We start from the raw sequence: 25,731 nt of genomic DNA, 5'->3' as shown, positions 1-25,731 counted from the left end.
ATAGGGGCACAATGCTGGTGGAGGTGGCCTAATTGTAATACAGGTAACTACATTCTGCAAACCCCAAATCCCTCCCTGCAATTTCTGTTGAATATGAAATTCACATAGCTGTGAGCTGTTAAACTGCTTTTGTGTTTCATCACGGATTCTGCTCCATTTCAGTGGTGCCAGCAGGTAAAGTGACATAGGGACATTGTGCCTGGAAAGTGGCCCAATATGCCAAATTTTGAACACTATTGAGTTTGTGGTTTTTCTAATCTGAAGGTTTAGGTTGGCTCCTGGTAGAAATATGGGCCAGCTGCAAAAGTTGGATCCAGATCTAAATTTTAATTCCAAATACACACATCAAGTTTGGGAAATGTTCAGATCTAGGGTTTCCATTCAGGCACTGAGGTTTAATTGACCAGTGTTTGTACATTGGTTTGAGATCTTGGATAAAAAGACAATACAGAGGTGCAACATATTAACTGTTGTTATCTGCTGGCCTCACAAATAAAATTATATCAATGGAAAATTATCTGTGTACATAAATTATCATTACAGGGGAGTGGAATCTTTCTATTATTCATATTTCCCTTAATACCAGAACTCCTGTGCCAGCCTTGTGCTGTTTGTTTGTCCTTGTGTGACAGACTGAACATCTAGTTATGCAGTAAAGTTTGGAACTGTTATTCCCCAAAGAATGTTTGGCCTGGAGAAATCCAGTGATGCTTTCCATTGCATTAGTTCTGCACTGATGGCACTTTCTTCCCTTATCAAGGGAAAGGCAAAGTTTTGGGGTTTATCATTTTTACCAGTCCTCCCAGGGAAAGCTCCCCCGATGGCAAAACTTGGTAAACAAGATTTCTAACTAGGAAGATTGGCAATCAGTCTGATTGATTAAAGTCTTTTATTATGGATAACAGAAAAACCATAACCCAAAAATTTAGAGTCATATCCTACCTTAGCAGACAGAGCATCCCAAAGCCCTTTACTAAACAGAACAGCTGAGACATTCTGCAACCAAATTAAACTTTCAGACAAAATAATAAAATCTGCTTTGAAGCTTGGACCTAATGTATTCAGGAGGAGCAGTGCTCTAGCTGGTTTGGTTTTAGTAAGAGAGGAGCCATAGCTGCAAAGTCCAGAGAGTTGCTCCTGCACTACTCCAGTCCATGAGAGATTATTCATTGATTTCAATGGCATCAGGAGGAAGGCCTAGATCTGGATGCAAATTTTCCATAGTCTGCGGCTGGTTTGATTTGGACCAATGATTGGTCCTACTGATCCTCTGAAACTGACTTGTGGAGCCCCAGTGGGCTGCAGACGCCCCTGGTTCAGAACCGTAACAGCATCAGGCTGGAGACAATGTTTGAAAATATTTACCAGAACTCTGCTCCAGACAGCTCCAGCTGAATTTAAGCCCTGACCTTGGCTTAGTAAAATGTTCTGTCTAGACATGCCTTTTTGTTGTTCCAGGGATTCTCCTTGGGCTTGTTTACACTACAAACAGTACCATGCTATGATACCTTATTATGACACAGTCATGCTTTAGAGCCTGTGTGGAAAGAAAAAAAGTGTCATAACACTGGGCTCTGACACAGGACATTTGCAAGTTAGTCAGGTCCTTATTGTTCCACACTGGCCAGGTCAGGCTGGAGCATCAGATTCATAGATTTTACAGCCAGAAGGGACCATGAGACTGATCTTCTGCATAACACAGACCATAGAATTTCATCCAGTTAAAGGCTAGAACATGGTTGTTAAATGTGGTTCAAACTCAAACAGGTCAGATTACTAATTTAAAGAGATGGCTCATGTGAGTAAGCAATACTCAGCCTGATTGAGGGCTGCTGAATCTGGCCTTTTATGATTGGGATGTGGAAACTTGCCAACACATTGCTAGCCAACAAAATAAGATCTTGTATAAGAACAGCTTTAGTGGTGAACCAGGGTGGCCAAGGGTCAAATGATAAATGTAGGAGAATCGTTCCAGGGGAAAGAAACCTCACTGCACAAACAAGCACGTCCAGAGCTTTAAGTTTGCTTCTGAAACTAGGGCACTTCTGTGAAAATATGTGAGCTGGCAAAATATTGAGAGGCCTAATATGCAAATAAGCGCCAGAGGAGGACTTCAGAATTCTCATTTCCAGTACTACCACAGAATGGAGCTTTTCAAGCTGAGGTAGGGTTTACGCAGGTCAACCACACATACAAGTAAGTCAATAGTCATTATAAGGAGAAACAATGGAACCCCTTATGTTTGATAGGCATTTAATGATAAATATAAATCCATTTCTTTAAAAGTGTACAAGTTTCACAATTTCATCCAGCTTATTTTATCATCCATCCTGCTACTCAGCCCCCAGCCCATATCCTTGTTTTGATCTAAGAGTAACTACGAAGACAAAAAAAAGGGGGGAGGATTTCAAACACAGGCACCTAAATTGTACTTGCAACGTGTGTGTACCTGCAAACATGCCATTTCATCCATAAAACAGGTAGGTGCATGTTGCCTGTTTGCAGAGTTTAGGTTCACAAGCTGCGGTGCACAAGACACCCCCTTTATTGGACAGCCGTCCTCCTTAAGAAATTGCCCCAAAGTATCTCCAAGGAGACTGAGTGTAATTTTTCTCGATTTCTATTAGAAGACGCCTCCCCAAAGCAACCCACCTTGAGAAAATTTTCCTTTGAAAACAGATTTTGCTAGATACTTTTCCACATGTAAATTCCTATTTTGCAAATATACAAATGCATTTTAGCAAGTTCAACTTAGCTGCCTATGTTTGAAAGTTTAGCTCTCAGTGAAAGTTAGGATAATGTGAAATATATGGTTATATTTGTATTAAGCGGAATTGGTGTACCAGAAGCTACAGTATATTAATTCTTTTCATTATTTTAAGCTGTCTTCATTATCAGTACATATTGCTTTGACTTATAAATGCTTCAGGCTCAGTGACAGGTACACTGCTGTGCATGCAGTGTGCTTAATTGAATAAGGCAAAATGGTAATAAAGTTACTTCATTAAAAGGGAATAATCATATCTCTTATTGCATTAATGGGCCATTCTTTTCCCTGGTTTCTACACATGGAAGCTATCCAGTCCAATCAGTGTATGTGTGCATTTTGGGGTGGGTTGTTTGTTTTTTCAAATTAATTTACATGTTTTAGATACTTAAATCAATCACTCTATAAATAGCACCTTGGTATTTGCAGATTTAGACTGAGTCTACAAGTTGTTCCATGCGCCTGCAGGAAATAAGATGCAGGATCAAGGCCAATTTTGGAACATTTTTAACCCAGAGGGAAATATAAAGCAGACTTGCCAATTCCAAGCCACAGGCCTAGACCAATAGCCCTTATTTTAGCTTCAGTGGGACCGTTCAAGCCGAGTAAAGGCTAAGGGCCCTGATTCAAAGCCCACTGAGGCTAATGAAAAGACCCTCATGGATTTCAGTGGGCTTCATGTAAGGCCCTACGTTGGGTAGAATAAGGTTTTATGTACATAGAAAGGAAAAAACAAACTCAAAGGCACTTTTAAGCATGACCTGCCCAACTATTGACATTTTGACATATCCTATGGCAAGAAGCAAAATGAACCATAAAATATCTTATTTACTCGGTACATCACAGGGTCTCATGCTCACAGGGGTGACATTCTCCCCCCGGCACTTGAGGAGACCAGCCTCACATTCAGTCATTGTCCTTCTGGCGACTTTCCCATTCACGTCAACGCAAATGCTTATTCCTCCCTCGTCGCATTGCCCAGCTTCTCGGCACACACATGTGTTGGTTTGAGCTTAAAAAACACACATACCCCAATATTAGTATCTCAACCACTGAAAGAAAAACAGCCCCATAACTGTCCTACCATCAGAAATTGTCCCAGTAACTGAGGAATTTGTAGGAGCTCCTGCTCCTGGTCAGATGTTAATCAATATTTAGGTTCAGTGGGAAAAACTAAAAGCAGATTCAAACAGCAGTTCTATTGTAACAGGAGTCGTAAGCGTGTATTGGGGCTGCTGCTAGTCTGAGCAGTGCTTGCTGAGGATGGCTGAGAGCACAGCTCTCTCCTATCCATTTGAAATTACTGCTTGAAAACAATACTAGCATGATTTATTATTTATCTGGTGGACGTATAAGATGACACGTCCCTGGTCCAGAGAGTAACAAGTTAAGGCCCTGATCCTGCAAACTCTACATAGATGTATAATTTTACTAAAAAGTAATCTCACTGATGTCAATGGATCTGCTCACATAATTAAATGTATGCACGTGCATAAGCATTCACAGGATCAGGGCCTAAATAACAACATGCAAAGAATAAGGGGTATGAGATTTCTCTTCCATTTGTGTTTTTATTTTTAACCTTAGTCCACAGTTGTCCTTGTTTAAGGCTTAGTTATTTTGACTGTATATTTGTTTAATCTTTGCCTAATTTCTTCCTTTTCTATTTTAACTCTTTACCCATTTTTATTGTTGTTTGCTATTTTCAAAACAATGTTTGCTAAGGATCATTGCATGAACCCACCAGACAAGATATAAAACTATGGGTTTGATGGAGTTTTATTGTAAGAAATATAACAACTGATGTGTATGTGGGGACCTCAATGCACTTTACAAACACTAATTCTGGTCACTCTAGGTCAAAAGAGATATAACAGAAATAGAGGAGATTAAAAGACCAGTGATCAGAATAATTAGGGGCCTGGAAGAACTTCTATTTGATGACAAATTGAAAAGATTGGGACTGTTAACTTTAGAAAAGAGAGTATCATATATAGGTATGTACGAGAGCATAAACCAGGCACTTCACTTCACCTTTTCTCACAATGAAGGAACAAGGGGATGTTCAATGAAACTGAAAGGCAGCAAAGGAAATACTTTTTCCACACAATGTGTAATTAGCCACTGGATTCATTGCCACAAGATAACATTGAGGGCAAGCGCTCAGTGGGATTCAGAAAAGGATCGGACATTGGCATGGATAGTGACAACATCCAGAGTTAAGATGAGCAAGGATTGAATAACACACACGAGGGGTGAAATCATGGCCTCATTGAAGTCAATGAGAGTTTTGCCATTTACTTCAGTGCAGCCAAGATTTCACCCCAAAGGTTCTAGAAGGGATATCAAATTTCATGCTCCAATCTCTAACTAATGGGAGTTAGCAAGAAACTTTCCCTAGTATTCCACAATTATTTCCTACAGGCTTTTTTCCAGCATAGAAACATCTGGTCACTGTCAGAAACAGGGCACGGGACTAGATGGGCCTCAGCTCTGATTCAGGAGGGCAATTCCTACGTTCCGAACACCTCTGGAAGGTAGGCAGGAATTATATCTATTTTACAGATGGGTAAATGGAGGCACATCAAGCCAGGAGCAGAGTCATGGCTAATGTGAAAGCGGATAAAGGTTTTCTTTTATTCACAGGCAGTTTCTCCAAATTCATCCACATTAAATGTGAGGACTCTCTTACCATCACATGTTTCCCACAAATAACATGAGCCACAAGCTTTTGCTGCAGCAGCAGGCATTTTGCAGTTTTCCTCGCTGGTCAAAGAGTATTTTCTGCCCATACACTCAAGAGCGTACATCTTACACACAGTTAAGGCTGTGTTTCTCTTGCTTCTCTCATCTATGGCACAGACATCCAGGGACGGTCTGAAAAGAAAAGCATAAATTGCATCATTTACTTCTCCTTTATCTTGGTACCTCTTAAAAGGGGGAAAACGTGTCCTATCCTGATCTCACGTACATCGGTGCATCCCCAATGACTTTGGTTAAGTTACTCATGGCTTACATGCAGGTAAGTGAGATCAGAATTAGGCTCTCTCTCTCCCTCCATCACACGTATGCTGTGCCTAACTTAAGACCTTTATCCGCCTTTTGAAGTCTCTGTGAATTTTGCCAGTGATTTCAATGGGAGCATGCTTTAGCCTTTAGGCCCAGATCCACCAAGGTATTTAGACACCTAAACTCCAGATTTAAGTGCCTAAATATCAGTTTTAGACATCACTGTGATCCACATCCTCCTGACAGCTAAACTCAGTTGCTTCTACCATTTGCTATTTTAAAAATGCATAGTAGACTTACTGTATTGCTTTATTTGTCTGAAAATAACAAATTTCAACACCTGATTTTTACAATACTTACAAAAATGTGTATATGAGGCTGTTTAATTTAGCTGAAAAGAAAAGACTAAGAGGAAGCTCCCAACTCACTGATCTGCCAGCTTTGTAATGCTTCAACAATCCAAAGCAAGTGAAAAGCTGATTGAACCAGCTGGTGAGGGATTCCCCCAGGGCAGGGATATACCAGGGGAAGGGATGTGGCTGGAACATGCTGCACTCCAGCAATCCCCTTGCTGCAAAATAGCCCTTTGGGAACTGCTGCAGCCAGGCATAATTTAGAGCCTCCTTGATACCTGGAGACAGAATATTAAGACACATAAGGAAAGATAATATGGAGAATAATATATTCCCGTTGTATAAATCACCTTCAACTAGAACAACTAGGTACACCTTCAACTAGAATACAATGCGCAATGCTGGTCACCCCATTTCGAAAAGGAGTTTGCAGAGTTTGAAGAGGGTTCAGAGAAGAGTGACAAGTATGATTAGGGATAAAGAAGAAACTCTCATAGGAAGAGTGATTGAAAAGACTGGGATTGTTCACTGTAGCAAGGAGATGAATAAGAGGTGATATGTTAAAAGTCTACAGAATAAAGAATGGTCTAGGGAAAGTAGATTGGGAACTTCTGTTCTTCCTGTCCTCTAACAGAAGAACAAGGAACATTAAATGAAACAAAGGTGAGAAAATAAAAACTTATAAAAGGAAAGAGAATCATAGAAATATAGAACTGGAAGGGACCTCGATAGGTCATCTAGTCCAGTCCCCTGCACTGAGGCAGGAATAAGTATTATTTCAACTATCCCTGACAAGTGTTTGTCTAACCTGTTCTAAAAAACCTGCAATGACAGAGATCCTAAAACCTACCTATGTAATTTGTTCCAGGGCTACCCTAGCAGTTAGGAAGTTTTTCCTAATGTCTAACCTGAATATCCCATGGTGCAATTTAAGCTCATTACTTCTAGTCCTACCTCAGTGGATAAGAAGAGCAATTTATCTTCCTCCTCTTTATAACAAACTTTTATGTACTTGAAAACTGTTATCACAGCCCACACTCACAATTCTCTTCTCCAAATCAAACCAACCAAATTTTTCAGTCTTTCCTTGTAGGTAATGTTTTATATCATTTTTGCCTTTTGCTTTTATCATTTTTGCTGATCTCCTCTGGTCTTTCTCCAATCAGTCCACATCTTTCTTGAAGAGTGGTGCCCAGAACTGGACACAATACTCCAGTTAAAGCTGTATCAGTGCTGACTAGAATGGAAGAATTACTTCTCGTGTCTTACTTACAACACTCCTGCTAATTCCAGAATGGTGTTCACTATTTTTGCAGCAGTATTACATTGCTGACTCATTCTGAGTTTATGATCCACTATAACCCTCAGCTCCTTTTCTGCAGTAATCTTTCCTAGACAGTCCCCATTTTGTATTTATGCTACTAATAATTCCTTCTTACCTGTAGTACTTTGCATTTGTCTTTATTGAATTTCATCCCACTTATTTCAGATCATTTCTTCAGTTTGTCAAGATCATTTTGAATTATTATTCTATCTTCCAAAGCACTTGCAATCCCTCCAACCTTGATATCATCCCCAAAATTTATAAGTCTACTCTCTATGCCATTATCCAAATCCTTTATTAAGATATTGAATAGCTCTGGACCCAGGACAGATCCCTGTGAGACCCCCCTTGATACGCCCTTCCAGCTTGGCTGTGAACCATTGATAACTGCTCTGAGTACAATTTTCCAGCCAGCTGTATACCCACCTTTATTGTAGGTTTGTCTAGGCTATATTTCCCTAGTTTTCTCATGAGAAGGTCATCTGAAATTCTATCAAAAGCCTTACTAAAGTCGAGGTATTTCACATCTACCACTTCCCCCCTAGCCACAAGGCTTGTTAACCTGTCAAAGAAGGAAATTACATTAGTCTGCTTTGACTTGTTCTTGACAAAGCTATGTTGATTTTTTTAACAATCACTTTATTATCTTCTAGGTATTTACAAATTGTTTGATTATTTGCTATATTATCTTTCCAGATATCAATGTTTAACTGATTGGTCTATAATTCCCTGGGTAGTCCTTATTCCTCTTTTTATAGATAGGTACTGTACTTTCCTATGGGACGGCCAGTTCATTCCTGCCTCTGTTCAAGCCCACAAATGACTCAGAGACTTTGTGCTCATAAAACTCCAGATGCGGTCTATATAGCCTTAAACCTACAGTCCTAGAGATACAGGATATCTCTTCTCACTTCCTTCCTGTGTCTTTTGTATCATCTGCCAAATGGCCTAGTTACCCTCTTAATTCTCCTCAGCCCATCAGTTAGGCAGAGCTCTTGTTAATGAGGTCTACCAGGAGCATAGCCACTTAGCATCCAGGCTCATCTAAATCTACCACAGCGACCCAGAGCATCACTAGGGCATCTGAAATCCAGGACGGAGCACAGGCAGGGCTGGAGCACCTGAATCCATGGCTGGGAGAGGGTGAGTTATTCCAAACGGGGAGTGTGCCTCATGGAGGCAGATCTGTGTGAGGCTAGCACTGGGGCTGGAGCAAAGTGAAGCCCGGCTAGATGCATGACTGGGCTGGGCGTGGACAGGGCGCCGGAGACCGGAGCAGCAGCATGCAGTGCAAGAAGCACAGACACACAGCAGCACCAGCAGGACAGAGGGACATGGTCAGGCAGGCGGACAGACACCGAGCTGGGGTCAGCAGGGGCACGCAGAGCTTGAGCCCTGGTGAGGCCCCCCCCTTCATCCCATGGGTGTGCCCCTCAGCCTGTGTGCCCTGGGCAGCCTTGTCCTCTGATCCCTGCTGAGTGGTAAAGGCTGGCTGGAGGAGGTGGGGAAAGGTGGGCCCCCAGATTCCTCCTGCCCCCTCCCACACTCTCATCCCTCCTATGCCCCAGTCCCATCCCTGTGCCCCCAGCTCCAGGCTCTGCTATGCCTCCAAGTTCTGCCACCTGACCCATGTCCTGTGCCCCCCGTGTCCTGCCCTTTCCCCCCAACTCTGGCCCTTAGCCTCTGCCCTCCCTGTCCAGCCCCTCCCCTGCCCCAGTTTTCCCTCCCCGCTCTGGATAAACTTTCTCTCTTCCCAAGATGGTCAGGCTCAGGGAACCAGTTTCCCTTGCTGGGTACCCTGTTGGGGAGGTGGGGGAGTAGCCTTCAGACTCTGCTCAACTGAAGTGGCGGACCAGTTTCTATTATCTCCCCTCTGCCCTAAGGAATGTGAAGAATTTCAGCCTGAAGGGGGGAACCTCTTTTACCCCAGCAGCTATCCACACTGGAGCATGGGGGTGGGGTCGTGGGCCCATGCACATGCCCAGCTCAGCAGGTGAAGCCCTGTGTCTAGGGGCACCAAGGCTAGGAAGAGGGCATGGCATCAGGGGAGAAGCTGAACTTGTGCAGTCTGTCATTGCCCGCCCACTGGAAGGTCAGGGCTCACCCAAATTTCCACTCCTAGCTACACCACAGAGGCCTACTCTAGAATAATTAATTAGCTTCACTGTGACGGAGATGGCCAGATTTCAAGAGCTCACACCCAAAGTGCTCAGCTATTATGAAAGTCTCACTCTGACTGTGGGTGCAGAGCAATTTTGAAAATTCAACTTTTACTGCCTGGTAGGTCCCAGACATTCTTCTATTTCCTCAAAATAAATAAATAAATAAATCAGTGGTTGAGCCATTTGATTTCAAGCACAATAAAGGCAAACCCAAACCACAGCACCATTTGTCCCATTAGTAAAGTGTCCCGGAGACTCAAAGCACCAAATAAATGAACGATGATAAACTCAAGCCAGACTTCACATTATGAGGTGCAAAAGGGTGACCTTGAGCACTCTGCTGGTGCCACAGACTGGTCTCTGCAAATTGCTGTGTAAATGGGAGATCAGATTATTGCATCTCTTCTAGCTCTGCAGTCTCTCGGAAAATACCTGCTTTATTGCACATGCTTATTACTTGGAGAATTTATATCCCAGGGGGATGAGTCTCTTACTCCTCCTTGATCTTCTAAATATCCAGAATAGCATTTTATCTTCCCTGCATCCCCCATTTCACAGATCAAGTGGAGCTGAAATTATCCTTTTACCTTCAGCCGTTTACCTAAGTTCTATCACTGCTAATTCCCACTGACAGGTAAGTGAAGAACAGGGGATTGATCGAGCGGTAATGTAAACACAGCACAATGACTTTCCCTGGTATAAGTAAAGCTGTCTAATCTGTCATGAACTGAAATCCTGAGAAATTTAATTCGTCTTGAATAAAGTGAGAAAGTTATTGTCAATGTCAGGCTGAACTTACCCACACTCATAGGGCATTTTACATACACATTTTGACTGTTGCGCTTTCTCCCATGGCTGACATTTAGGTTCTATCAGTTCTGGTTTCATGCTGGGTACTGAAGTGAAAGAACACAAACAAAACTATTACAGATCAGAAAAATTAAGGCTATTAAATGGCGACCGTGGAATTATCCCCCTGGTTGCATTTAAAAGGTACTGGATTATTATACTATGCCATAAAATTACAGCCTGCTTGTAATAAAAATTATCTACTGTGTAGATGGAATCAATAGAATTTTTAAAAATGTAATAAACTCTGTAGCTAGTGCAATTGCTGAATGCTGCTTTAGCTCTGGGCCCAGAGTCATACGGGGGACAGACGGGGGTACTATATATGATTGTGGGATACTGAGACCACAGCCCATCATGCTGATCAATATTGTTTCATTGTTTCCTTTTCCTCCCCCAGCAGTCTGTCTTTATCGATCTTTTGTCTTACACTTAGTGCCTGCTCTTCTGGGCAGGGACTGTCTTTTTGTCCTTTGTTTGTACAGTGCCTAGCACAATGGACTCATGGTGATAATACAGATAACAAAGAATAATAATAATATACAAGTGCTGTCTACAGTCTGAAATTCCATTTCCCATTTTACAGTAACTATCTATTTCTGCTGTATTGAATAACAGTTAGCAATGTTGACATCTTTGCTACATTTCATCTACACTAGGTTTCAGAGTAAAAGCTCTTCTGATGTGAATGGTGGAAGTTGAGACTTCAAATCTCTAGTTCAGGGGCGGGCAACCTATGGCATGTGTGCCAAAGGCTTCACGCAAACTGATTTTCAGTGGCACCCACATTGCCCAGGTCCTGGCCACCGGTCCGGGGGGCTTTGCATTGTAATTTAATTTTAAAAGAAGCTTCTTAAACATTTTAAAAACCTTATTTACTTCACATACAACAATAGTTTAGTTCTATATTATAGACTTATAGAAAGAGACCTTCTAAAAACGATAAAATGTATTACTGGCACGTGAAACCTTAAATTAGAGTCAGGGGCGGCTCTAGGCATTTTGCCACCCCAAGTATGGCAGGACACAATACTGGGCTGGATGTGGGGAGGGTGACGGAGACCAGAGCAGCAGCATGCAGTGCAGGAAGCGCAGGACCAGCAGACCCTCCCCAAGCATGCCGCCAAAGACAGCCTACCTGCCGCCCTCGCGGCGACCGGCAGAGTGCCCGGGGTGCTGGTGCCTGGAGCCGCCCCTGATTAGAGTGAACAAATGAAGACTCAGCACACCACTTCTGAAAGGTTGCCGACTCCTGCTCTAGTTAGAAATATTCAGATGTGGAGGTTGCAGCCACTGGAAACTACGAATACCAGTATGCGATCCTATATGCAAAAAGACTTAAAATAAAGGCAAGAGTGGATCTTGTAGAACTCTATGGACATAGGTGCTGGAACACGGGTGCTGAGGGTGCTGCTGTACCCCCTGGATTGAAGTGGTTTCCATCATATATAGGCCTTACAGTTTGATTCAACGGTTCTCAGCACCCCTACTATACAAAGTGTCATAAACAGATAGCTAAGGGTTAATGTCTCTTTCACCTGAAGCACCTGACCAGAGGACCAATCAGAAAACCGGATTTTTTCAACTTTGGGTGGAGGGAATTGAGTGTCTGAGTCTTTTGTCGTCTGCCTGCTTTTCTCTGAGCTTTGGAGAAGCAGTTTCTACCTTCTAGTCTTCTGTTTCTAAGTGTAAGGACAAAGAGATCAGATAGTAAGTTATATGGTTTCTTTTCTTTGGTATTTGCATGAATATAAGTGCTGGAGTGCTTTGATTTGTATTCTTTTTGAATAAGGCTGTTTATTCAATATTCTTTTAAGAAATTGCCCTGTATTGTGTCATCTTAATACAGAGAGACTATTTGTATTTTTTCTTTCTTTTTATATAAAGCTTTCTTTTAAGACCTGTTGGAGTTTTTCTTTACTGCAGGGAAATTGAGTCTGTACTCACCAGGGAATTGGTGGGAGGAAGAAATCAGGGGAGATCTGTGTGTGTTGAAGTGGCTAGCCTGATTTTGCATTCCCTCTGGGTGAAGAGGAAAGTACTTTTTGTTCCAGGACTGGGAACAGAGAGGGGGAGTCACTCTGTTTGGATTCACAGAGCTTGTGTCTGTGTATCTCTCCAGGAGTACCTGGAGGGGGGAAGGGAAAAAGGATTATTTCCCTTTGTTGTGAGACTCAAGGGATTTGGGTCTTGGGGTCCCAGGGAAGGTTTTTCAGGGGGACCAGAGTGCCCCAAAACACTCTAATTTTTTGGGTGGTGGCAGCAGGTACCAGGTCCAAGCTGGTAACTAAGCTTGGAGGTTTTCATCCTAACCCCCATATTTTGGACGCTAAGGTCCAAATCTGGGACTAAGGTTATTACATGGTGGCAGAGGTGGGATATAGACAGAATCCAGAAGCCAATAGGAATATTATATTTTTCTTTTCTCTGCTAAGGGCTTTTTAGCAGAGAGAAACAGTTGGTTTTAAAAGGGAACCAGAGAGAATTTTTTTTTTCTGCTCTCTCTGGCAGTTTGTGGCTTGCATGTTAAGCGAGAAGCCATTAAGAGACTGTTGAGGGTCTTTTGTCATGCAATAGCCCTCCCATTAGGAGGCAAGTACCAGCACTTATATGCATGCAAATAAAGTGGTTTTTCTGGTTTCCCTTCATTGAACATTAGCTAGAGAGAGAAAAGGAAAAAAACACTGTTGCTAGGCAGACTTCAGGAGGCAACAGAGCCTGCAGTTCAGAAGATAAACACCGGAGGGCACCCCAACACAAGAAAACAGGAACCATGACTTCTAAGGCAAAAATTGATGCCGAAGAGCAATTCAAAGAAGCTGAACACAGGCGACAACTGGAGCTGAAAGAAAAGGAAGAAAGCATCAAACTGGCAGCCTTCCAAAGAGAACAGGCAGCCCAAGAGGCAGCACACAAAAGAAAACTAGAAGAAGAAGAGGTGGCCCACCGCCGAGAAATGGAAAAAACAACAAAAAGAAATGGAAAAACAACAAAAAGAGAATGAAGAGAAGGAAAAACAGAGAAAACATGAACTGGAGTTGGCAAAAGCTGGGCTGCATGTGCCAGCCAACCCTAACAACCCGGCGCCCATTATTGCTCCACAGCACAGGAAATTTCCCACCTACAAGGCAGGGGATGACACCGAGGCCTTCTTGGAAAATTTTGAAAGAGCCTGTCTTGGGTACAGCATTCCCGAAGACCAGTACATGGTAGAATTGAGGTCACAGCTCAGTGGACCTTTAGCAGAGGTGGCAGCTGAAATGCCTAAGCTGCAAATGAATGACTATAAACTTTTTCAAACCAAGGCCAGATACCGAATGGGGATAACCCCAGATCATGCCCGTCGGCGCTTCAGAACCCAAAAGTGGAAACCCGAGGTGTCATTTCCAAAACACGCCTACTACATTGCAAAAAACTATGAGGCCTGGATAACAGGAAACAACATTCAAACCTTGGAAGAACTGAACCTCCTCATACAAATGGAGCAGTTCTTGGATGGTGTTCCTGAAGACATCACACGGTACATACAAGATGGAAATCCCAAAGATATCGCTGAGGCGGGGGAGATTGGAGCCAAATGGATGGAACTGGCAGAAAGCAAAAAAGCTACTGTCAAGGGGAACGATTACCCCAGGGGGCACACAGACCATAAACCCTACAACCGAGGACAGCCAAAGACCCCACATACCACCCAAGTAAAGCCACAGATACCCTACCCTTCAACCTCACCAGTCTCCAGTAACTCACCTCGGCCCAGTGACCCATCAGATGGAAGATGCTTTAAGTGTAATGAACTGGGACATATCAAGGCCAAGTGTCCCAAGAACACCATGCGAGTGCAATTCATTACACCACAATCACACCAAAGATCCCCAGGCCCGGATGCCTCTCAAATACCCTTGGAGCGAAGGGAAAATTTAAGAGTGGGTGGAAAAAAGGTTACTGCGTGGAGAGACACGGGGGCACAAGTGTCAGCTATCCACCAATCCTTCGTTGACCCCAAATTCATCAACCCAAAGGCCAAAGTTACAATTTACCCCTTCATGTCACAAGCTGTAGACTTGCCTACAGCTCAACTGCCTGTCCAGTACAAAGGCTGGTCAGGAATGTGGACTTTTACAGTCTATGACAATTATCCTATCCCCATGCTACTGGGGGAAGACTTGGCCAACCAGGTGAGGCGGGCCAAGAGAGTGGGAATGGTTACACGTAGCCAAACCAGGCAAGCTTCCAGACCCATTCCTGTTCCTGAGCCGTCCACAGAGGCCCCGTCTGTGTTACCAGAGACCCAGACAGAGGTAGTGGACCCGGATTCCATGCCAACCACTGAAACAGCCACAGCACCTCCAGTCCCAGGCCCGGAACTAGAACAGCAACCAGCACCAGCCATTGCAACCCCATCTTCAAACTCAACGCCAGTGGGCGCCAGCGAGCCACAACTGGCAGAAGCAACAGGCAGCCATACCCAAAAGGCTCAGCCAGAGCCTGAAATACCCTCAGGTGCACCAGCGGAGAGCGGTTCACCAGCAACGGAAACAACCCCATCACCTACATTGCTTCCAGAGGGACCAAGCCCAAGTCCACAGTCTGAGGAAGAACTGGTGACCCCAGCCTCAAGGGAACAGTTCCAGACTGAGCAGGAAGCGGATGACAGCCTTCAGAAAGCTTGGGCGGCGGCACGGAGCACCCCACCGCCTCTCAGCTCTTCTAATCGATCCCGGTTTGTTATAGACCAAGGACTTTTATACAAGGAAATTCTTTCTGGTGGACACCGGGAAGAATGGCAGCCGCAAAAACAGTTGGTGGTTCCAACGAAGTACCGGGGGAAGCTCTTAAGCTTAGCCCATGATCATCCCAGTGGCCATGCTGGGGTGAACAGAACCAAGGACCGGTTGGGGAAGTCCTTCCACTGGGAGGGGATGGGCAAGAACGTTGCCAAGTATGTCCGGTCTTGTGAGGTATGCCAAAGAGTGGGAAAGCCTCAAGACCTGGTCAAGGCCCCTCTCCAGCCACTCCCCATAATTAAGGTCCCATTTCAGCGAGTAGCTGTAAATATTCTGGGCCCTTTCCCAAAAAAGACGCCCAGAGGAAAGCAGTACGTACTGACTTTAGTGGACTTTGCTACCCGATGGCCAGAAGCAGTAGCTCTAGGCAACACCAGGGCTAACACTGTGTGCCTGGCCCTAACAGACATCTTTGCCAGGGTAGGTTGGCCCTCTGACATCCTTACAGATTCAGGGTCTAATTTCCTGGCAGGGACCATGGAAAAACTGTGGGAAACTCATGGGGTGAATCACTTGGTTGCCACCCCATACCACCATCAAACCAATGGCCTGGTGGAAAGGTTCAATGGAACTTTGGGGGCCATGATACGAAAATTCATCAACAAATTCTCCAATAATTGGGACCTAGTGTTGCAGCAGTTGCTGTTTGCCTACAGGGCTGTACCACATCCCAGTTTAGGGTTTTCACCATTTGAACTTGTGTATGGTCACGAGGTTAAGGGGCCATTACAGTTGGTGAAGCAGCAATGGGAGGGGTTTACGCCTTCTCCAGGAACTAACATTCTGAACTTTGTAAGCAACCTACAAAGCACCCTCCAACACTCTTTAGCCCTTGCTAAAGAGAACCTAAAGGATGCTCAAGAAGAGCAAAAGGCCTGGTATGACAGACATGCCAGAGATCGGTCCTTCAAGGTAGGAGACCAGGTTATGGTCTTGAAGGCGCAACAGGCCCATAAGATGGAAGCATCATGGGAAGGGCCATTCACGGTCCAAAAGCGCCTGGGAGCTGTAAACTACCTCATAGCATTTCCCAATTCCTCACTAAAGCCTAAAGTGTACCATGTTAATTCTCTCAAGCCTTTCTATTCCAGAGACTTACAGGTTTGTCAGTTTACAGTCCAGGGAGATGATGCTAAGTGGCCTGACGGTGTCTACTATGACGGGAAAAAAGACGGTGGCGTGGAAGAGGTGAACCTCTCAACCACCCTGGAACGTCTGCAGCGGCAACAAATCAAGGAGCTGTGCACTAGCTTCGCCCCATTGTTCTCAGCCACCCCAGGACGGACTGAACGGGCATACCACTCCATTGATACAGGTAATGCTCACCCAATCAGAACCCCACCCTACCGAGTGTCTCCTCATGCCCAAGCTGCTATAGAACGGAAGATCCAGAACATGCTACAGATGGGTATAATCCGCCCATCTACCAGTGCATGGGCATCTCCAGTGGTTCTGGTACCCAAACCAGATGGGGAAATACGCTTTTGCGTGGACTACCGTAAGCTAAATGCTGTAACTCGTCCGGACAACTATCCAATGCCACGTACCGATGAGCTATTGGAAAAGTTGGGACGTGCCCAGTTCATCTCTACAATAGACTTAACCAAGGGGTACTGGCAAGTACCGCTTGATAAACCTGCCAAGGAGAGGTCAGCATTCATCACCCATGCGGGGGTGTATGAATTCAATGTCCTTCCTTTCGGCCTTCGAAATGCACCCGCCACCTTCCAGAGGCTGGTAGATGGTCTACTAGCTGGACTGGGAGAATTTGCAGTTGCCTACCTCAATGATGTGGCCATTTTTTCAGACTCCTGGCCCGAACACCTACTACACCTGGAAAAGGTCTTTGAGCGCATCAGGCAGGCAGGACTAACTGTTAAGGCCAAAAAGTGTCAAATAGGCCAAAACAGAGTGACTTACCTGGGGCACCAGGTGGGTCGAGGAACCATAAACCCCCTACAGGCCAAGGTGGATGCTATCCAAAAGTGGCCTGTCCCACGGTCCAAAAAGCAGGTCCAATCCTTCTTAGGCTTGGCCGGATACTACAGGCGATTTGTACCACACTACAGCCAAATCGCTGCCCCACTAACCAACCTGACCAAAAAGACCCAGCCAAATGCAGTTAAGTGGACTGATGAGTGTCAAAAGGCCTTTACCCAACTTAAGGCAACGCTCATGTCTGACCCTGTGCTCAGGGCCCCAGACTTTGACAAGCCATTCCTAGTAACCACGGATGCATCTGAGCGTGGTATAGGAGCAGTGCTCATGCAGGAAGCAACAGATCACAACTTCCATCCTGTCGTGTTTCTCAGCAAGAAACTGTCTGAGAGGGAAAGTCACTGGTCAGTCAGTGAAAAGGAATGCTATGCCATTGTGTACGCCCTGGAAAAGCTACGCCCATATGTTTGGGAACGGCGGTTCCAACTACAAACTGACCATGCTGCACTAAAGTGGCTTCATACTGCCAAGGGGAACAACAAGAAACTTCTTCGTTGGAGTTTAGCTCTCCAAGATTTTGATTTTGAAATTCAACACATCACAGAAGCTTCTAATAAAGTTGCTAATGCACTCTCCCGTGACAGTTTCCCAAAATTCAGTAGTTAAAAAGTGTTCTTAAAATGTAAAAGTCTGTTAGTTATATACTTAGTAGTATATGTAAAGGTGCATGTGTTGTAGTAATCTGTTTATTTTAAAGTTCTAGAAGGAAATCGCCGCCAGTGAGCTTCCCCACTGTCTGCAATTTGGGGGGCGTGTCATAAACAGATAGCTAAGGGTTAATGTCTCTTTCACCTGAAGCACCTGACCAGAGGACCAATCAGAAAACCGGATTTTTTCAACTTTGGGTGGAGGGAATTGAGTGTCTGAGTCTTTTGTCGTCTGCCTGCTTTTCTCTGAGCTTTGGAGAAGCAGTTTCTACCTTCTAGTCTTCTGTTTCTAAGTGTAAGGACAAAGAGATCAGATAGTAAGTTATATGGTTTCTTTTCTTTGGTATTTGCATGAATATAAGTGCTGGAGTGCTTTGATTTGTATTCTTTTTGAATAAGGCTGTTTATTCAATATTCTTTTAAGAAATTGCCCTGTATTGTGTCATCTTAATACAGAGAGACTATTTGTATTTTTTCTTTCTTTTTATATAAAGCTTTCTTTTAAGACCTGTTGGAGTTTTTCTTTACTGCAGGGAAATTGAGTCTGTACTCACCAGGGAATTGGTGGGAGGAAGAAATCAGGGGAGATCTGTGTGTGTTGAAGTGGCTAGCCTGATTTTGCATTCCCTCTGGGTGAAGAGGAAAGTACTTTTTGTTCCAGGACTGGGAACAGAGAGGGGGAGTCACTCTGTTTGGATTCACAGAGCTTGTGTCTGTGTATCTCTCCAGGAGTACCTGGAGGGGGGAAGGGAAAAAGGATTATTTCCCTTTGTTGTGAGACTCAAGGGATTTGGGTCTTGGGGTCCCAGGGAAGGTTTTTCAGGGGGACCAGAGTGCCCCAAAACACTCTAATTTTTTGGGTGGTGGCAGCAGGTACCAGGTCCAAGCTGGTAACTAAGCTTGGAGGTTTTCATCCTAACCCCCATATTTTGGACGCTAAGGTCCAAATCTGGGACTAAGGTTATTACAATCATATATAGGCCTTACAGTTTGATTCAACGGTTCTCAGCACCCCTACTATACAAAATGTTCCAGCATCTCTGTCTGTGGATTGTGTTTGGACTGTGCTCTGTGCTCTGTGCTTTGGCCTGCTGTATAATATACTTCTGTATTCCGCTTTGGCCTGCTGCATTATATTCAAAACTTAAAAGTGAAAAAGATCCTTACTGAACTAAAATCCCTCCTGAGATTTCTTCAGCTAGCAATAGTCAGACTTCACTAAAGCCCTACAAAACTGTTTTCTATGAGAGGTTTAACCTAGTTTGTGTATTGGATCGTGTAATATCTGTGATACAGCATGGCCAGAAGGCAGCAGGAGAGTGTTAGCAGGGAGCCTTATTCCCTGCAAGGGGAGGAAGGTTTGCTGTAGATTAACTAGAGCACCTGACGCCAATTAGAGCACCAGCAGTCAGTCATGTGATAAAAACCCCCTGCTTCCACCAGATGGTGTGGGAGTGGGAACAGAGAACAGTTTTGAAGAGAGACTACAAGGAAAGTTTGGAGGAGTGCTGAGAAATCCAAAAAAGTCCTAGGTAAGGGGCAACTGGCTTATGTAGAAGGAGGGCTAGAAGCTCCTTCACAAGCTGAAGGGCAGGAGAGGGAAGTAGCCCAGGAGAAGGAACTGCTAGTTCAAGTGGTTCACCACAAACCTCAGGGCCCCTGGGTTGGGACCTGGAGAAGAGGGTTGGCCCAGGTCCCTCTCTCTCCACTCTCCTCCTCAAGGACACTAGTGGGGTAATTAAAATACTGATTCAGAGGCAAGCAATGGTGCCCTGAGCCTTCCCCAAAGAAGAGAGAGCGTGAGACCCAGCATAACAGTACTGGCAATTTGCCACATATCACTGACCAGAACTGCATTTTTAAAAAGAAATCTTTTTACAATTTTAGACTTACTTTAGCAAAATAGATAAGAATAGACACACTGTCAAAGATAGGGATGGGGGGAATAACAAAAAGGGGAGAGCGAGAACTGTAGTGAAAGTTTAATATAAACACTAAGCCTAGTCCTGACTGAATGTAGATGAGAAAATTATACACATGCACCCCTCCCCCCCAAAAAAAATCCTGGGATCAGCAGGTCAACCAGTCCTGTTTTTACTCTATAGTTTATAGCTAGGAAACTTAGTTATCTGATTGTTCTTATCCCACCCTGTCTCAGAAAACCCAGTTATGTGCTATGTCATGCAAAATTACAGTGATTCCCATTCTTCCTTTTTTGATGTAAGTGTTTGATCTAGTACATCAGCTTTTTCTAATTTGTGTCTCTATGTACCTTCTTTTGTTTAAAATGTTATATTATTGTCTTGATCCTCTATGCTCTTCTCACCAGTTCAGCTGTAATTCCAGGCTTGTCACGTTTCTGGATGCATAAGGCTAGATTGTGATTTAAAGCTGTAGCTTACTAATGAGCTGGAGGGGACCCTGTGAGCCCTTTGTTAACATAGTTGGCCTTTGAAAACCATAAAGGAGAATCACAGTTTTCATTTTTTGTAAGAGTATTCAGCCATTGTCCTTGCATAGGGCTTGAAAACATAAAGCAATGTAAACTGGTGAAACAAATTGCTAGGGTTGAAAGGAAAACCAGCTGGGCTACATTTCAGCAATAAAAGGTAGTTATCTTCGGAGTGTACTCCAGGAAGTGATTTTGCTATCCCTTCTCAAATCCTTAGGTTGGCCCGGTTCATGGAGGTGTGCTAGTGGAGAACAGGAAGTGGTTTGGGGTAGTGGGTGTGACTAGGTGATTGACCCAAGTCCAGCTCTCACCTGTGCCTGATTTCCTCCCAGATCACATAACTGTAGGCAACGGCAAAGCCTGCTAGGGAGGGGAAGCAGGATACGATAGGTCCTGGCTCTCACTGTAAAGAGGGACCTGGAAGTGTTTAGGAAACTTACCACTAGACAAGCTGCAGGGGAAAAGCAGTGGCTGTTAGCCCTCTCCAAGCTAATGTCTGGGAAGGGATTTCCTGTAAACTATGGGAAGAATTTGTGAGCACCAGTTCTCAGAGGAAAAAGTCACCTAGACCTTAGTGAGAAGAGACAGTGGAGAGCTAAGAGACAGCATATAGAACTGGGAACAGATAGATGGAATCAGTCCTGAGGTGGCATGGATGACAGAGGTTTCCTGTATGGATCTTAGGATATATTTCATGTGGTCATGAGACTATTAACCAGACCCCAGAGGAAGAGGCTCTGTTCTGGAATGTCCTCCCATCCCTCTCACCAGAAGTGGTACAATCCTACCCAGAAAGAGTAGCAACCCCCTCAACAGTGAGTGCAAACAAGTATTTATCAACCTTGCCCCAAAATGCTAAAGCCAGTGTCATTTCCCTAAAGGCCTGACTTGAGTGGCCAGCTACTCGCTCGGGCCATGGCAACTGGTCCAAGGAAACTGCCCTTCTACATCTCCTACCAGCACTCCTAAGAGTACGTGGGGAAAACCCTGTGCAGTACCTGCCCTCAACTGGCTGCTTCAGTGGAAGGGGTAGATGAACAGTAGCTAAGGTGCTGCTGTGCTAAGTGGGAGTCCTGCAGCTGTTGTATCCTGCCTCCACCCTGCCAGTGCCTGTATGCCCAGCCTCCTCCTGGAGCTTGAGGAGCCACTACTGAGAGGAAGCCTGGAGCCCCACTCCCTACCTCAACTCCTGTCCCCAACAAACAGAGGACCCCAATTCATCACCAGCTAGGGGGAGACTGCCAGCAGCCGGGGAGGCCTGCCTGCCTCAAGTGCCAAAAGGGACCCTTTTCCTAATGGACCATCCAGCCTTGCCATTGGAGGAGACCTGCTGCCCACCTGACCATCCACCCCACAACCTCAGACCATAGTGTGCCCTGTTGTGAGGAACAGCTGCCAGGTAGGGGGGACACACAGAAGAACTGCTTTGTGATGCAGTTACCATGGTGGGCTGAGAGGGGTCAGGTGGAAAGATGGATGCAGTGGGAGGGGGATGTCACCCACATAGCCAGCTGAGATGGGAAATATCGGAGGGAACTCCTTGTTAAAATGTTGGCAGCTGCCACAGCCTGCAGGGGAATGATATGTGAAGGGGCTACATCATAGGCACCGACTCCATGAGTGCTCCAGGGCTGGAGCATTCATGGAAAAAAAAAGTTGGGTGCTGAGCACCCACCAGCAGACCCCTTCCCAGCACCTCCCACCTACCACAGATCAGCTGTTCCATTGTGTGAAGGAGGTGCGGAGGGGGAGAACTGAGGGCGGGGTGTGCTGGAGGTAGGGGGCAGGAAGAGGCAGAGTGGGGGGTGGAGTATTGGGAGAAGGAGTGGAGTGGGGGCAGGGGCAGGGCGGAACCAAAGAGAGAACCTCCTGGCATATTAGAAAGTTGGTGCTTATGGGATACGTTGCAAAAGGAGCCACGAAGAGAGATAGTCTTAGGACACCTGAGGTGAACATCACAGCAGCATCAACTTCATCAGCATGGGCAAGGGTGCAGCACATTTTTATGACATGAGTAACTGTGGCACACTTAGGGAATAATAAATATATAATGTCTAGGTCTTAGATATCTCTTCTCATCAGTAGATCTCAAAGTGCCTCACAAAGGAGCTAACCCATTTTACATATGGGGAAACTAAGGCACAGACAGGGAAGTGACTTGCCCAAAGTCACCCAAGAGGCCAGGGACAGAGATCCCAGATCTCCTACACCTTAGTTCAATGCATCCTCCATTAGGAAGCACTGCCTCTCTAATCACTGCTAGGATTTCATTCAGACTCAATTAGTGCAGTGGCTTACCTCTTCTCTTGCACTTGATATCCTTCATATCAGGAGACCACTTGAGGCTGGGTTCACACAGAATGAGAGATGACCCTTCCAAGTGCATGCCATCTGGACAGGACAGAGTCACCTTCTCTCCAATCTCATATGAAGGTTTCCATGGCTCTCCCCTCATATCCTCCGCCAGAACAGGTAAGACACAAGCTGTTTCTAAGGAATGAAAGCAAAAGAAATGGTGACACTGTAACTTGTTCAGAAAGTGGTCACACATTTCTTGTCCTGTCTTAAATTATTTGTCTATTGCCCATGTTTAGAGCAAACTGTATGAAAACTCAGCTCTTATTCCTCTAGAAAGACACTAATTGCGTTACTACAGAATATAACCTATTCGTTAAACATTTGCTGTGTGCTTGGGGCTGTACCAGAGACAAAGACAACGTAAACCCTGCGGGCTGGGAATATAGTCTGCACTGGGATCTCCCAGGATAAACTGCACTGGTATAAACTTCTATTAAGGGCTTGAACTGATGCATTTACACCAGTGTCTGACATCCCAGTATAGACAAGGCCCAATAAAGACACACTGAGAGACCCAGAAGAAGATGTTAAAGTTTATTTTTGTAGAGAAGGCAACTGACTGCCTGGGCTAATGTTTGTGGACAATACAAAAGAAGTGAGTCTTCATCAGTGATTGAAATGAGGAAAGGGTAGTGGCCTGACCCTGCAATTGTGAGGGTAACGCCAGGCATGTCATAGAAGAAGGCAAAAAGATAGGAATGGGAGGCCATTAAGTGGACATTAAGGCTGGCATGGATGGTAGGAGGAAGATGGGATCTGGATCTAGACCAAGCTGCTTTCCATCTAGAAAGATATCAATCTATCTGATATACTATTTTAATAGGTGACCCACAAATCAAAAATAAGAAGGATCTAATCATGGTGGGCAACAGGGCGGGAAGTGAGAAGAGAATATTGCAGACATAAACTTATAAACATTTCTTTATAGGTCCCACAGAGTTCAGTGGCTGAGTTTTGGATTCATCATGATGTCAAAACAGCTACTGGAGAACTTAGCTATAGCCAGGAGCTGCCCATAGGACCCCAAGTAAGTTGTGGCATTATTATACACAGAGATTTTTTAAGTATATCAGCTAATAATGGTAATTCTTGGTCATAGGCTCAGGACTAAGTTGATCACCAAATGTGAGTGTCTCAGAAATGAATTCACCATCCACTCCAAGTTGGGCAGGGCCAGGTAGGCAAGCAAAGCTTCAGAGTCTCAATGCGTTCTTCTTCACATAGCACACAGCCAACTTGTGGAACTCCTTGCCTGAGGAGGTTGTGAAGACTAGGACTATAACAGTGTTTAAAAGAGAACTGGATAAATTCATGGAGGTTATGTCCGTTAATGGATATTAGCCAGGATGGGTAAGGAAGGGTGTCCCTAGCCTCTGTTTGTCAGAGGGTGGAGATGGATGGCAGGAGAGAGATCACTTGATCATTGCCTGTTGGGTTCACTCCCTCTAGGGCATTTGGCACTGGCCACTGTTGGTAGACAGGATACTGGGCTAGACAGACCTTTGGTCTGACCCAGTAAAGCCATTCTTATCTTACATATTCTTATTAGCTAGGACCTGGAGAGTTTTTGTTTCCTAAGGAGACTTGAGCAGGGATTATTCAATATATTAGGAGGGTATATCTCAGTCAACTTTCTGCTGCAGCAGGAGAAGAGTATGGAGCACCTCAATTCTATATACATAGAATAGTACTACCATTATTTTACCTAAGATTCAAATCATCAGGGCTAGCAATCCTCTGACTTCAGGGGGGTCAGGAAGAAATTTACCCCTGCAGTATACCTTTGGCCTGGTGCACTGTGAGTTTTCTGGTTCAGTTTTTGCCTTCCTTACAACTAGACCAGATGGACCAGTTGTCCATTCTATTATAGCAATTTCTATATTCAAAGAAAGAAAAAAAGCAGTTTAAGTCTGATTCTAGTTGAGAATTGGAAGACAACAGCTGTCTACATCCACCCCCCCCCCCCCCGCCCTTTCCTCTATTTTTGAAAAATAGATGTGGGGAAAAGTTTCACTGGGATTCAAAAGTCAACTTTCAATTGTACTTTGTAGTGAAAATCAATTTAAACATACTCTTGCATTGCATATTCCCAGTGAGCCACTTTAAACCTTTCCCACATTTAGCAACAGGATCACCAACAAGAGAATAACCATCTCTGCAGGCGTAAACAACACTTTTCCCGACAGGATATGAGGAATCAGCGTTCTGAAAGGAAATAAATAGGAGAAGCTTTGAACGTGAAACAAAAAATGAGTAATAACCAGTAAAAATATCAAACTTTTTTTTTTGGTTTCTAAGAAATCTGACAGAATTAACCGAGCAAATACCATTCCATGGTTTGCAGGATTTTACCTTTATCTTCTGAGATAAACTAGTACATGCAGGATGATAACCATTGACCGGAAAAACAAATGGCAAAATAGATGTTAGGGTCCAATCCCTCAAGCCTTATTCATTTAGGTAGTCCCAGTGGAGTAAGGGTTTTCAGGGTCAGGCCATTAGATTTTAGATTTTTTTTAACTGATTCCTAGTTAATTTGAGGGAAGGATGTTTCTTGCACATTTCTCCAAAACCTACAGTATTGCTATAAGTGTTAGTTATTTCTCATAGCAACCAAAAGGGTGCTAGGCACCTCACAGCATGGATAAAACATAATCTCTGGTCCAAGGAATTTGCAAACTCTCTTGTTACTCCCTTGTTAAATCACGTCTGAGATTAGGCCCAATCCTGCTGCTGCAGGCAGTTGGACCCCTGTGCATGTGTGGAGTCCTGGTGGGGACAAAGAATGTGTTCCACTAGTTAGGGCACTTGACTTGGAGTCAGGAGACCTGGAGTCTATTCCTAGTTCTACCGCCAATTTGCTGTGGCAGCTCACTTCACCCCTCTGTGCCTCTTTCCCATCCTGTCCTTTGTCTATTTTAAATGTTAAGCTCTTTCAGGCATGGACTCTCTTACCATGTGTTTGTACAACAGGGGCCCTGATCTCTGTTGGAGACTCTGGGCATTGCGGGTAATAAAAATAGGAGTA

The 25,731-nt window shown here is 44.4% G+C and overlaps 1 protein-coding gene across 1 annotated transcript in view; it reads right to left on the bottom strand.

Moving 5' to 3' along the window:
* Positions 1-2,236: 2,236 nt before the first annotated feature.
* C7 (complement C7) overlaps positions 2,237-25,731 on the bottom strand; it is a 41,596-nt gene continuing 18,101 nt past the window's right edge. Inside the window, exons 14-18 of the mRNA XM_050946923.1 lie at positions 24,776-24,908; positions 22,644-22,835; positions 10,415-10,511; positions 5,460-5,644; positions 2,237-3,779 (exon numbers count right to left, since the gene is read on the bottom strand). Of these exons, the coding sequence (XP_050802880.1) occupies positions 3,592-3,779; positions 5,460-5,644; positions 10,415-10,511; positions 22,644-22,835; positions 24,776-24,908 (795 nt within the window). The 3' untranslated portion in view covers positions 2,237-3,591. The remainder of the gene's footprint in view (positions 3,780-5,459; positions 5,645-10,414; positions 10,512-22,643; positions 22,836-24,775; positions 24,909-25,731) is intronic.

The sequence above is a fragment of the Gopherus flavomarginatus genome, chromosome 3, assembly GCF_025201925.1.
Source record: "Gopherus flavomarginatus isolate rGopFla2 chromosome 3, rGopFla2.mat.asm, whole genome shotgun sequence".
Lineage (NCBI taxonomy): Eukaryota > Metazoa > Chordata > Testudines > Testudinidae > Gopherus > Gopherus flavomarginatus.
This window is presented reverse-complemented; position numbering and strand designations above follow the sequence as displayed.